Source organism: Oratosquilla oratoria, chromosome 44, assembly GCF_046742065.1.
Source record: "Oratosquilla oratoria isolate Oo_2021 chromosome 44, ASM4674206v1, whole genome shotgun sequence".
NCBI lineage: Eukaryota > Metazoa > Arthropoda > Malacostraca > Stomatopoda > Squillidae > Oratosquilla > Oratosquilla oratoria.
The window spans coordinates 14395517-14411148 of record NC_134820.1 but is presented as its reverse complement, the minus strand read 5'-3'; the positions used below and the strand labels follow the sequence as shown (position 1 = coordinate 14411148).

The 15632-nt window shown below is 41.4% G+C and overlaps 1 protein-coding gene across 3 annotated transcripts in view; it reads left to right on the top strand.

The window, feature by feature from the left end:
- LOC143022256 (dnaJ homolog subfamily C member 17-like) overlaps nt 1-15632 on the top strand; it is a 60244-nt gene extending 44612 nt beyond the window's left edge. For 2 of the 3 annotated variants that reach the window (XM_076180395.1, XM_076180394.1), the window contains 2 exons: nt 1653-1783; nt 15405-15632. In XM_076180395.1, coding sequence (XP_076036510.1) covers nt 1653-1783; nt 15405-15617 — 344 coding nt within the window. In that variant the 3' untranslated portion in view covers nt 15618-15632. Of the gene's footprint in view, nt 1-1652; nt 1784-2032; nt 2137-15404 lie in introns of those variants that run through there. The other variant, XM_076180396.1, reaches the window with a different exon arrangement.

Here is a 15632-nt window from a genome sequence, read left to right as displayed (position 1 = left end):
AGGAACCAAGAAAAGAGGGAGGGAGGGGTGGTGAATGGGAGTGAAGTATGTGGGGATGAAATGGGTGGGAGTGGATTTATGCCTTTGACTTTGGCTACCTCCCTTGTAAGGGGGAAAAAGCCCTTGGTATATGTATGTATTTATGAATGTTCTCTTGGATATAGGTTGTATTTCCTTTTCGTAAGTGGTCTGAAGGGAGGTCTTATAATGTTCTCAATAATGTGTTTAGGAAGGTTGACCACATAGTTATGTCGTGATGTTGTATGTTAGTTTGTAGAAGGTGCTGTCTAGTGGGGTTGTTGCAAGAGTTTATTATATTTAAGTTCAGGGCTTGTCTTTTAAGGGTGCTTTTTCATGCCTGTGCCAAAATGCGCCTAAATTTGAAATGAGGAGTGCTAAAAATTAACACACACCTACAAAAAATCAAAGTTCAAATTTCATGTGCCTCAATGAAGCCAAACATTGCAGTATATTCATTGAGTAAGCCTACCTCACGTAATAATATTCGCATGTTAAAGAAAAAAGACATCTCTTTTTAGTGTGTCATGATTCAATTCCAACAATATGAAAAAAAGGGCTCACCTAGCAGTCACAGAGAAAATTTAGGCAAGTACTTTTTTGCTTGCTTGCATTTTTTTGAGGACAAAAACTGAAGTTGGGGAGTTTTTCAAGTATTTTGCATCCTCTTTGGTCTGATGTATGTGTGTTAAACCAGTTTGAACTTGAGGTCACCTTCCAGTATATGGATTTTTAATAAGTTCTGTTGTGGTGTTCCTGATTTTTTTTTTTTTTTTTTTTTCCTTCTTCTTCTTCTTCCTCTTCTTCTTCATCTTATTTTATTTTTATTTTATTTTTTCCTTTTTCACTTATTATGTATGCTGTCATGTATTAGTGCTACAAATTCAATTTTGTTGTTTGTTGTCTTCTTCAAGTGTTGTGTTATCAGTGAATGTGGGTAGTATTTTATGTGGTATCAGCTTTGTAGCTTGGATTAATGTTCTGTGAATATTGTATTTGTGTAAGAAGTGAAAGAGCTCCGTTTGTTTGTTTAAGATTCTGTTGATGTATATCTGTAGTGTGTTTTTGTGTCATGAGAAATAGGTATCTGGGGATGGATGTGAAGACTGTACGAAGAGATGATTGTGTCTATGACACTATGTGGGACAGAGACTTGAAATTTGAAGGAGGTAGGAAGTAGAAATTTGAATGTGTTTGAGAAGTATGGTAGGTGCAAGCATGTCAGTGGTTACCCACCCGCGGCCTAGATCCTCTTATACCTTCACTTATTGTAGGATGAGCATACAGAGAGGGATCCCAAGTCTCATCACTCCATTCTACTTAGACACCTTTTACAACACATGAGGGAATTGCTATGGCTGGACTCTTTTTGCCCCCCACCACTGGGTGATCCAGAAGAGATAGTCATAGAAATGGTAAAGGCCAATTTCAAGGAGACAGCATAAATGAGGGACAGTTGTGGTATAAAAACAACATCATTCCTCTATAGATAGAGATTTTATTTATAACAGACAAATGATGTATGGCTCTAGTCTGTAGGGATCCCAAAAACAGTCTTTGAAGCATTAGCTATATTTTACCATGCAGTCACTACTGCATGTTACCCCAGTACTTATGATATATTTATTCTCTAGGGAAAACCCAGCCAAAAGAAGAGAGTGCTAAGCCAGCTGATCCAGGAAGCCACAAAGTACGTGTTAAATGGATAGCTACAGATGACTGGCCAGGGTATACAGAAGAAGAAATAAATCAGTTATTTTTCAAGGTAAGATGAAAAAAGTTTCTTCCACAAAAGAATAAAACTTAAACCATAAGTTAATCAGAACATATATATTACTTTATCACTGCAATAGCTATAGAAGGGCCTCAAAATTTCATACATGTGAATTTTTGGGTGAATTTATTCTTTTAATGTGTTGCCAGAACTCCATACATAATGTTTATGTGTGGAAAAAGAAATCACTTTGATTATCATGTTTTTTCTGAAGAAAATTCACTCAATTCACTGCCCCAGGCCTCTTCAGCAAGAGACCCATAACTTCCAGATATCTAGCAGCAGACACCAGATTGACCCACAAGTGACTCATGAAAGAGATATTGTGTTGTTGTATGGTTAAGGTTAGAGTAGGACAGTATCAAATGAGGTGTTTTGTGTCATTTGTGTGGTGATTGCACCTGTCTTTCTATATACCAAGGGCTTTTTCTTCCTGAAGGAAGGTAGCCAAGTCGAAAGCATGCACTCACTCCCACTCCCACTGAAAAAAGATAGTTATAGAAAAAACTTGAAAAGCAACAGTTTCCCACACAGAGCGATAAATACATGGAACAAATTAGACAACAAAACAGTATGTGCAAACACTATACAAGATTTTAAGATAAAACTTGATGCAGAGAGATACAAAGATGGGTCACCACGAGCATAGCTCCCCTCCCATATATTACAACTAGGTAAATACCCATTCCACTCTCACCCATACCATTCCTACCCTCTGCCTCGGTCAGAAGCAATGCAGCAAAACAGTATAGTACTACCTCTCATTAACAGACTAAAAGGGGGTGTCCGTTGATGTGAATAATCTGTTGATTTGGAGTGGTTTTTGGGTGGCATAGTGATTGCATGCACTAAACAACAGCACCAAAACACTGAAAACACAGCAAAAACACCACAAACACAGCTAATTAACGTCCATGAATGAGAGGTCTCACTGTACATATACAACAACACCACTTCACTTAATTGGTGACCTCCCTCTCCGTCCTCTCATGTGCAAAATAGAGAAGATAGGGAGAAATCCCTTTGGGCTGCGTCGAAGTATCATCCATACACTGCCATTCTCCACTCACCCCTGCATCTACTGATTGCATCTGTAGCCAGGCCTATTCTGTGTTTGTAATGTTTAAAACCTAGATGGTTATAGTATGGCTTTTGCTTCAGTGTAAAGTTAGCCTGAAGGAATTTGGTGGCATAAGGAATTTGGTGGTCAGCCTCAGATTGCTCGCTCTATGATCTGAGTGTGTTTTTGTATAGATGTGTGTTGCTAATTGGGGGGAAGGGCGGTCCGGTCATTGAAAATGTCGCCCTAACACCTGTAGATTTTTGTAGCGGTATACGTATAATGCTCAGATGAGAGGAAGGGTGGGAGGGGTGTGGAGTGTATTTAGGGATGAAATGGGTGGGAGTATTTTTATGCCTTTCCCTTTTTGGCTACCTCCCTTGGAAGGGGGAAAAAGCCTTGGTATATGTATGTATGTATGTATACGTATAATGTATGATATGGCATAGAAACACATAAGAATAATACTCTAACACTGTAATAATAACAATACTGTCATATCAATACTATAATACTAATAATTCTGTAATAATAACTGTAATACAGGCATGTAAATGTACTGTATATACAGTGTACTGTACTGTATTTTTTATTACGTACACTGTAAATATCGGAAGGTATGCACGCGGGACAGCGGTGGCGGCCAGGATTGCCGCATTTTCTACACTACCGTGTAGAATGGGAGTGTTGCCATACCGGGGCATACATTTTTCTCGGGCGTCTGCAGACTTTCATAGCAAGATATACTTGTCAAACCTTGACAAAATGTTGGTTCTAGTTTTTTTATTCTTGAATGTATATAAGACCCCCATGCCCTAACATATTCAGTAAGATATATAAATTATTTATTTTTTATATTATTATCGCTAAAAGAAAGCTGAATCTTTAGCGTAGAATTTTTTTCTACACGGTAAAAACGTATCTTTTGGGGTATAATATTGTATAACACAATTACCAATAAAAGTCATATTTTGATGTACCATTTATTATTTGATAACTTGTTCTATGATTTTTAAAAAAAAAAGTTTGAGTTTTTGAATTATTTTAACAGCCCGCTGATATGTAGAAAAAAATTCCTCATGTCCTTGTGTATTTGCCACAAGCCGCTATTTTACTACGTTTTGGTACAAAATTCTACGAAACGGCAGCCCTGGTGCTAAAAGAAAGCTGAAACTTTAGCGTAGAATTTTTTTCTACACCGTAAAAACGTTTCTTTTGGGGTATGATATTTTATAAGTAACACAATTACCAATAAAAGTCATATTTTCATGTACCCTTTATTATTTGATAAATAGTTCTATGATTTTTAAACAAAAGTTTGAGTTTTTGAATGTTTTTAACAGCCCGCTGATATGTAGAAAAAATTCCTCATGTCCTTGTGCAGTTGCCACATGCCGCTATTTTACTACGTTTTGGTACAAAATTCTACAAAACGGCACCCTGGTGGCGGCTTGACTGGATCGGGTTTGAGTACACGTGTACGGCCGTCACTGCCACCTACCGGGCAAATAGGGAACTTTGCTTGAAAAGTACGCCCTTTGTTCATTTCGACCGGTCATACAAGGGTCTGGGCTTTCGAGATTCGACTGTATATATATATATATATATATATATATATATATATATATATATCTGTGTGTGTGTGTGTATGCATACATATACCAAAGGTTTTTTCACCTTTACAAGGGAGGTAGCCAAAAAACAAAGGCATGAAATCCACTCCCACCCATTCCATCCCCACATATTCCACTCCCATCCATGCCCACCCTCCCTCTTATCTTGGCTCCTCCTGGATGATGTCATCCCTGCATCTCGCCCATTGCCTTGGGTCAGAAACAGTGTCGCAAGATACAGCACATCTAGAGCAAGGCTGCTTCATTAAATTGGCGACCCCTCCCTCTCCGTCCCCTCTGCAGAAAAGGAGAAGCCAGGGAGAAATCCCTTTGGGCTGCATCAATTTATTTTTCTCACATACTCCCTCACCCCCCATCCCCCACCCACTCCCCCTCATGCATCACAGCATCATCCATACACAACCATTCTCCATTCACCTCTATCTTCTGTCCTCTCCCATCCTTCCTTAACAGACAATCCCCTCTTTCCCAATGCCCCTTTTACCCCATCCATCCCTCTCATCCTTGGTCACCCCCTCATGTTCACTCTTTCCACCTCTGCCTTCCACACCTCTTTTACTAATCTTTTTTCACTCATTCTTTCCATGTATCCACACCATCCCAATACTCTTTCATCAGCCATATCTCCCAACTCCCATATCTTCATTAAAGGCTTCCCAGTTAGCTCTCTTGTAATTGGTGTAAGTGTGTCTGTGGCCAGCTGGGGTGCATCTTGTTTTGGTGGTGATGATGATTGGAAGGTGGTCAGAACCAAGGGCTCCGACCACTCTCCATGATGTTGTTGGGGTTAGGCAGGGGGAGCAAAAGGTGATATCAGGAGAGGAGGGAGTGTAGAGGGCTTGGTATGGGATATGTGTATGATTATGCGTGTTGTTCATGATAGTCAATGAGTCGAGTTGAGTCTGTATATCAAGCCCTCTGTCTGTGTCGGGGTTGTCGACAAACCAGGCAGACGACTTGGCGTTGAAGTCACCACCCATGATCAGGTTGGGGATTGAGGTTAGTTGGCTGAGCTGAGGTCTGAAGGTGTTTGGAACTGTGGGGGATGATTGGGGGGGAATGTACATGTTAACTATTGTTAGTGTTGAATTGTTGCCTGTGCGGATACGAATGGATTGGGTTTCTGTTGTGTTATCTGTGGTAGGGAGGAGAATTTTGGTTGTGGCACTTGTGTCCACAAAACAGATGGAATGGTGGATCAGGGTGACGAGTCCACCGCCATTGCCGTCAGTCCGGTCTTGTCTGATGGTGGTGTAATTATGAAATGATGGTGTTTTGTGTGAGTGTCTTAATTTTGTTTCTTGTAGAATTGCAATGTGTATGTTGTGTTGTTTAAGAAAGTGTTCAAGTTCATGTTTTTTAGTGTTAATACCGTCAATGTTGTGTTGTAATATGTTGATGTTGTGTGTTTTGTATGTGTTGTATGTTGCCGTTTGGGGTTGAGGTTGGGGTGGTAGTGGGGAAGGTGTAGGATCTGGGTCAGAGGGGGGGAAAGGAGAGATCGGGGACAAAGGAAGGGGAGTACTAATCGGGGGTAAGGGTAAGGGCAAGGGGAAATTGGGAGTGGGTAAGGGTGTTGGCTGTGGTTGGGGAGGTGGGATTGGGGTTACTGGAGGGCAGGTAGAACATGTCCAAGTGTTTGTGTATTGGTTTGTGTCAGCAAGTGTTGTACAAGTGAGGTGGGCCCAGTTTTTGCACATATTGCACTGAACTGAGCCCTTTGTCTGTTTGCTCGAAGTAATGGGTTTAGAGCATGTTGGGCATGTGTATTTTGTGGTGGGCCCAGGATTGCTCTCTACATCTCCGGCTAAAAGTAGAAGAAGAGGGGTGATCGCCGGAAAATGACCCCTCAGTGCAGAAAAAACGTAACATTGTGTGTTGGAAAAAAAGGATTGTGGTACTCCCCCAGGTAGGCGTAGCTCCTCCTTGGGGATCGGTGCCATCTGCGTAGAGCTGATGGCCAGGGGTAAATGCTGCTGTTTGGCCCCCAACTCTTGGGGTTGGGGGGTGGTCCCACGACGTAGACGTTGCAGCTCCAGGACCATTTTGAAACACTTAACAGTACACCAATCACAAACATAAACAATGCTGTGCACGCTTTTAATACAATCATACAAAACGCAGACAAGAGATACATCCCTAGAGGCAACAGAAAATCACACAACCCCAACTTCACACCAGAAATCCAAGGCCTCATCAGACAACGTGACACACTTAAACACGATACCCCCACACCTATCCCTCAAAACATAGCAGACCAAATACAAACACTAAACACTGTGATTGCCAATAAAATACATGAACAAAAAAACACAAAATTGGCAAAACTTTATCAATACACTTGATCACAAAACAAACACCAGCAAATTGTACAAAACACTCAACAGCATCACACTATCCAACACTAACACTACACGCTCTCACGCAGCAATAATCACAACAACAGATAATCTACCCTCAAACAGACAACAAGCAAACGCACTCATACGTCATTTTGCACAGACGAGCCATCTTACATCTCACCCTGACGACCGACGCACCATTCGACGTAAGAAAGACTTTCCCACAGACTCAGACTATACACCCTTCATAGACAGTCAGACAAAACTCATAATGCATAGTCTCAAGCACTCATCTGCCTGTGGCCCTGATAACATAAGCAACATCCACCTAAAACACATTGGACCACAAGGTATACACGCACTCACAAACATTGCAAACTACAGCTATTCACACAACACTATACCCGACATCTGGAAGCATGGTAAAATAATCACCATCCCAAAACCGAACAAAGACCCAACAATCCCATCATCGCACCGCCCAATCACACTTCTCTGCACCCCCTCTAAAGTCATTGAACGCCTAATACTTAAACTTGTCACACCATATATTCCCCTTGCTGACTCACAACACGGTTTTAGGCCACTACACTCCACAAACACTCTTCTGACAAACCTCACACAAAGAATTTTTGATGGCATCAATTCAGATAGGCCCCACCACAGAACACTTCTTATAACATTGGACATTAGTAAAGCTTTTGATGCTATCCCCCGCCACAACCTAACAAATAAAATATATAACACAGACATGCACAATAACACCAAAAGATGGCTGGCCAATTATCTGGCAGGCAGGAATGCTCATGTGTCATATAATGGCCAATCATCGCACATCAGAAACATTAAGAACGGAGTACCGCAGGGCTCAGTTCTATCCCCCACATTATTTAATCTATACATGCATGACTTACCCACGCCAGACACCTCAGAAATACAAATCTCTTCTTACGCAGACGACATAACAATCACATGCACACATTGTAAACACAGACAAAGCTGCAGAAATAATCCAGCCTTACCTTGACACACTCAACACATGGTTCATCACAAACAGACTCAAAATAGCTCCAACCAAATCTACAGCAACACTTCTCACCAACTGGACAAAAGAACACAAATACATACCTCATCTCTACATCAACAACACTCTAATACCACACACAAACACACCGAAAATTCTTGGTGTAACATACGATACATCCATGTCTTTCAAACAACACCTCACAAACATAAAAAACAAATGCACACCTAGACTTAACGCACTTAAGTCAATCACTGGAACAACATTTGGACAAAACAAAGAAACTAATATAACAATATACAAACAATGTATACGCTCAGTGATGAATTATGCGAGTCCTGCATGGGCTCCTAATCTCAGTGAGACACACCACAACACCCTTCAAATCATACAAAACAAAGCCCTAAAAACAATTACAGGCTGCACAAATACATCACCTACAGACCATTTACACCATGAAACAAAAGTCCTCAAAGTCAAGGAACACCTCGACATGAGAGGCACACAAACACTTGCTGCAGCCACCACAAACACATCACACCCGTTACACTACATAGCAGAACACCCACACACACCAAGAAACATTAAAACTACACCCAAAGACCTTTATTACACAAAGATACTCTCTTCTCTTCCTCCACAACCACCAAATACCAGCCTCCGGAAACATATTCATAATCATATCACTCACCGCTCCATTAACACACTGAAAGACAACACACTGCTGCATGCCAGACCCCCTGATATCCACCCTTCTGAATCCTCTCTCCCACGTAAGGACAGAGTCCACTTGGCCAGACTGCGATGCGGTCACCACCCAGCACTTCTAAGCTACCAGAGGAGGCTGGACGACCGTGTTGTGAACAGCTGCCCAGGATGTAACACTTCACCCATACCATACAACACATAATGGAAGACTGCATTATACACAATCATGCACGCAAACAACACAACATACACTCTATAAAGGATTTGTGGGAAAACCCAGTCTCGGCTGTGGCCTTCCTTGGGGAGACGGGACTGCTCGGACAGACAGTCTAGGGAACGACAACAACAACAACAACAACTCCCATATCTCACAACACCCTTCAAATCATACAAAACAAAGCCCTAAAAACAATTACAGGCTGCACAAATACAACACCAACAGACCATTTACACCATGAAACAAAAGTCCTCAAAGTCAAGGACCACCTCGACATGAGAGGCACACAAACACTTGCCACAGCCACCACAAACACATCACACCCGCTACACTACATAGCAGAACACTCACACACACCAAGAAACATTAAAACAACACCCAAAGACCTTTATTACGCACAAATACTCTCTTCTCTTCCTCCGCAACCACCAAATACCAGCCTCCGGAAACATATTCATATCACTCACGACTCCATTAACACACTGAAAGACAACACACTGCTGCATGCCAGACCCCCTGATATCCACCCTTCTGAATCCTCTCTCCCACAAAAGGACAGAGTCCACTTGGCCAGACTACGGTGCAGCCACCACCCAGCACTTCTAAGCTACCAGAAGAGCCTGGATGACCGCATTGTGAACAGCTGCCCAGGATGTAACACTTCACCCCATACCATACAACACATAATGGAAGACTGCATTATACACAATCATGCACACAAACAACACAGCATACACTCTATATAGGATTTGTGGAAAAACCCAGTTTCGGCTGTAGCATTCCTTGGGGAGACTGGACTGCTCGGACAGACAGTCTAGGGAACGACAACAACAACAACAACTCCCTTTCCATCCCCTTTCTCCTCCTCACCTCCTTGTTTTTCACTCTATCCAGCCTAGTAACCCTTATCATACTTCTCAAGCACCTCATCTCAAATACATTCAAACTCCTCCTCTCTTCCTCTCTTATGTTCCATGTTTCTGCCCCATACAGTGCTCTTGGCACAATCACTCCCTCATACAATCTCCTCTTAGCATCCATTGCCAAATGTCTATTTCTCATTACACTTTTTAATCCACCAAGACATTTACTTGCTTCTCTCAGTAAACATTTTACTTCTACTTCCACTCTTCCACCTGCCACATTCACACCCAAGTATCTATAAAACTATCCACATCCTCCAGTATCTCTCCCTTAATATTCACTTCCAGTCTGTTGCCACTTTCTCCCCTTGTACTTTTCATCACCTTACTTTTACCCACATTTATCTTCAACTTCTTTCTTTCACACACCTTCCCAGACTCTGACACTTAACTTCTTCAATCCCTCCTCTGATCCTGCTATAAGCACAGTGTTGTCAGCAAACAACAACTGACTTATCTCCCACTTTTCTCCGTTTTCTTTAACTATCTCCAATCCCCAACACATTGCCCCTTCATTTACCTCTCGCACCACCCCATCCATGTATAAATTGAACAGCCAAGGCAACATAACATATCCCTGGCAAAGTCCCACCTTAACTTCAAACCACTCACTCTCTCCATTTCTGATTCTAACACAAGCTCTACTACTCTCATAAAAACTCTTGACCACTCTTAACAGCTTTCCTCCCATCCTACATGCAATACTTCCCACAGTTCTTTTGTGTCTCCCCTGTCATAAGCCTTTTCCTAATCCACAAAGGCCCAAAAAACATCCTTAGCTTTTCCTAAAAAATTCTCACATATCTGTCTTACCACAAAAATCTGATCCACGCAACCCCTACCCGTCCTAAACCCACACTGTTTCTCACCAATTACTCCCTCTGTTCCTCTCCTAATACTTTCAATCAAGACCCTCCCATAAGCCTTCCCAGCTACACTTAACAACCTGCCCTCTGAAGTTACTACACTCACACTTGTCCCCTTTTCCCTTGTAAAGTAGAACTATACAGGCATTGCTCCAGTCCTCTGGCACTCTAACCTCTCATAAACAAACATTAAATGACCTCACCAGCCAGTCCATCACTGTACCTCCATTTTTAGACATTCTGCATGACACCCATCCAACCCAGGTGCCTTACCTGCTCTCATCAACTTAACTGCCTTCACCTCATCTTTCCTTATTTCTCCTCCATTTTCCTCACTCATCACTGTCATTATCTTAGCACTTCCCACTGCAGCTACCTCTTCCTCACTATCCTCCTTCACATATAGCAACTCCCTAAAATACTGTGTCCATTTTCCTCATACAGCCTTCTCTTCCATTATCATCTCTCAATCTTATGATAGTGTAGACAGAAAGGCACTGTAGGAGGTTATGCAGATATACAGGATAGGAGGAAAGCTTCTAGGAGCTGTCAAGAGTTTTTATGAGAGTGGTAGAGCTTGTGTCAGGATTAGAAATGGAGAGAGTGAGTGGTTCGAGGTAAAGGTGGGACTTCGTCAAGGATGCGTCATGTCACCCTGGCTGTTCAACTTATACATGGATGGGGTAATGCGAGAGGTAAATGCAAGGGTAGTGGGTCAGAGATTGGAGATGGTTAAAGAAAATGGAGAAAAGTGGGAGGTGAGCCAGCTGTTGTTTGCGGACAACACTGCGCTTGTGGCAGGATCGGAGGAGGGATTGAGGAAGTTGGTGACAGAGTTTGGGAGAGTATGTGATAGAAGAAAGCTAAAGATAAATGTGGGTAAAAGTAAGGTATGAGATGTACAAAGGGTGAAAATGGCAGTAGACTGGAAGTGAGCATTAAGGGAGAGTGACTGGAGGAAGTGGAGGTGGAGGTAGAATGTAAATTGAGAGAAGCGAGTAAATGCCTTGGTGGATTAAAAAGTGTAATGAGGAATAGACATTTGGGAATGGATGCTAAGAGGAGACTATATGAAGGAGTGATTAAGCCAACAGCACTGTATGGAGCAGAAACATGGAACATAAGAGAGGAAGAGAGAAGGAGTTTGAATGTGTTTGAGATGAGGTGTCTGAGAAGTATGATGTGGGTTACTAGGCTAGATAGAGTGAGAAATGAGGAGGTGAGGAGAAGAATGGGTGGAAAGGGAGTTGGGAGATAGGGTTGATGAAAGAGTATTAGGATGGTTTGGACACATGGAAAGAATGAGTGAAGAAAGACTAGTAAAAGAGGTATGGAAGGCAGATGTGAAGGGAGTGAACATGAGGGGACATCCTAGGATGAGGTGGATGGATGGGGTGAAGGGGGCTTTGGGGAAGAGGGGAATGTCTGTTGAGGAATGACGGGAGAGAACAGAAGACAGGGGTGAATGGAGAATGGGTTGTATATGGATGAGGTGGAATGGGTGGGAGGATGGGTGTGAGGTAGTATGTGTGAGCAAAATTTTTATGCAGCCCAAAGGGATTTCTCCCCGTCTTCTCCTTTTATGCATGGGGGGACGGAGGGGGGGTCGCCGATTTAATGAAGCGGCCTTGCTGTGGATGTGCTGTGTCTTGTGACACTGCTTCTGACCCAGGGCAGTGGACAAGGTGCAGGGATGACCCGTCATCCAGGAGGTGCCAATAAGAGGGAGGGTGGGGGTTGTGGAGTGTATTCAGGGATGGAATGGGTGGGAATGATTTTATGCTTTTTCCCTTTTGGCTACCTCCCTTGTAAGGGGGAAAAAGCCTTGGTATATGTATGTATGTAATCTGCACCTTTTACCTTTTCTTCTCTACTTGATTTGCTTCCTCTTCCTCTCTTAATTTCCTTCCAAAACATCTTATTCCTTTCAATCTTTTTTTGTACTCTTACCCCATTTCACATCTGCTCTCCTCTTTGCCTCCTTTATCTTATGCTGCTTTACTTCTCTTCTCTTTTCTTTGTACCTCTCATATGATTCTCTTATCCTATTTTGTAACCAATCTGTGAAAGCTCACTTCTACAACCTTCTTTGCTTCCTCATCCCACCACTCACTACCCTTCCCTCTATTTCTTCCCATCCTCCTTGTTCCACACACCATCTTTGCACACCTTGTGACTCCCTCCTTGGATCATCCCCATTCGTCATCCATTCCTAGTTCTACTCTATTCTTCACTCACACTTTTCTCTCTGCTTCTTATTGTACTCCTTTTCTTTCTCATTTAAGCAGTTCACTTTAAGTACCTCCCTACCTTCTTCCTTTTCCTTTCTCCATCTATCCTCCACTCTCAACTTCCACCAAAAATTTATCTGATATTCCCCCACTCTCTCCCCTTAGAACATGTACATCCTTATCTCTTCCTTCTATACTCCTGGTTTACCACTATATAGTCCATTAATGCTCTATCTACCACCCTTCCATCCATTACCCTCTCCCATCTGTACTTATGCTTGACTTCTTAAACACTGTATTTGCTATCCTCAACTCTCATTCTAGACACATCTTCACCATCAACTCCCCACTACAATTTTTTCCTGAAACTCCACACTTCCCAACCACTCCGTCTATTGGTTCATTTCCTACCCTAGCATTAAAGTCTCCCTATACCACTTCATTGACATTTCTCCCCAATCCCTCTATGCACTCATTTAAATCTATCCAAAAAGCCTCCCTTTCTTCTACACTCTTCTCACTACCAGGCCATTGCACTTACAAAAATCCACGTCTCCCTTCCCAGTTTCACCTTCATCCACATTAACCTTGAAGAAACCTTTCACTCCACCACTCGCATACCTATCCCTTCACTTACTAGTATAGCCATCCCTTCTCCCCTTTGTCCTCTCTTCACTCCTGAGATCCTCCCAACTACACTCCCAAGCTCAAACTCGCCCCTCCCTTTCAACTTAATTTCACTCAGTGCCAACACATCCATCTTCTCACAAACATACTACCTTTCTCTTACTTTATACTCTTATCTGTACCACATCCTTGCACATTTAAAAGACCCAGACCTTATGCAACACTGCTTCTGACCCAGGACAGTGGGCGAGATGCAGGGATGACCTGTCATCCAGGAGGAGCCAAGATAAGAGGAAGGGAGGGGGGTAGATGGGAGTGGAGTATGTGGGAATGGAATGGGTGGGAGTGGATTTTATGCCTTTGTTTTTTGGTTACTTCCCTTGTTAGGGGGAAAAAGCCTGAATTGAATTTAATTGAATTTTATTCGGATACAATCATACATACAATAAGTACAATACATACAAGACTCAATATTATACACAGTATATATAATTGTACATCCGAGGATGGCACAGAAAGTCAAAAGACTTATTTCCACTGTGGTCCTCATATTACAATTAGGAAAGGATTATCATAGAAAAGCTAGGTTATATGAAGTGTAAATTAGGATTAAAAGAAGTGTAAATTAAACATATAAACTATTTTCTTCAGAGAGAACAGTGTCTAAAAGATAACATTTAACTGATTTTTTAAAACTACTTTTAGATACAATTGATTGAATGTTGGTCGGTAAAGAGTTCCAAGCAATAGCACCAGTGTATTTGAAAGTACTTTTCCCTAACTATTAAACCTAGGTACAATGACAGATGACCTACTAGAACGAGTTCTCAGGGAAAGAGCAATTCTAACAAGTGTAAACATATCTGACAAATAACTGGGACAAGAGTCGTTCACAATTTGGTGAACATGATTAAGCTTTAACTGAACAACACGTTTCTCAACAGGTAACCAATTTAACAATTTAAAATGCGTATAATCTAGATGAGTACGTGGATGAATTTTCAAAACGGTCTTGATTAGTTTGTTTTGACATATTTGAAGATTACTTTTAGATTTTTTTAGATAGGTTGCTATACCAGAAAGAACAAGTATAGTTAATATGACACTGAACCAGGGCCGAAGCTAGTAACTTCATTGTCTCTACATCTAGGTATTTTTGTATTCTTGCCTCAAATTTTGTTCTGGAGCTGACCCTTTTAATTATTTTTTGTGCCATAACTTCTCCCGACACATTTTGATCAATTTCTGTTCCAAGATATTTGACAACAGACCTAGGTTGAATACTAGTATCATTACATTGGATATTGAAGTTGGGAGCATTTTTGAGTTTTTGATTGGAGCCAAAGAGAATGGATTCTGTTTTACCTAGATGTAGAGACAAGTTGTTATCCAACAACCACTTGCTTACATTAAATAACTCTTCACTGAGTAACGTCTCAATCCTATTTACATCTTTGCCAGAAACTAGTAAGGCTGAATCATCGGCATACAACAGCAGTTTACAGTTCACAGCAGCTTTCATGTCATTCACATACAAAAGAAACAACAGTGGACCTAAAATGCTACCCTGTGGGACACCACATGTTATTTTTGCTGCTTTTGATGTTGAACCATTTACATTCACAATCTGTTCTCGACCTGTTAGATAAGACCTCATCCAATTAACAACATCTGATTTGAAGCCTAACGCTTGTAGTTTGATAGAATATCATGATTTACAGTATCAAAGGCTTTCTGGAGATCTAGCATAACCATTCCACAGTAATTACCTCTGTCAATTTCACCTTTGATGTAATCAGTTAAATTGATCAAACATGCATCAGTAGAATATGATTTTCGAAAGCCTGATTGTAAATCATAGAACAAGTTATTGCTTTGAATGTATTCATAAACCTGGTATATGTATGTATGTATTTATTTAATTTTATTCTATATATTTTTTAATCCTCTTAAAAGTAATTGTAAGTTATTCTTTTTCAGTGGGGTAAGATTAATGCCTTGGTTGTGAGTCAGAAAGGGAAGAAAGGAACTGCACTTCTAGACTACGACACTAAACTGGGAGCGGTAAGTAGTGTGTGCATTTTGAAACCTCTCAATTTAAGGCCCAGTGTTCAGAACAAACCCATAATAGTTGTACATACATTGAAAGAGTTAGTTCTTTTGGATAGCATCCCCAAAGCTAAATACATGTGATTGTGTGTGTTTGGT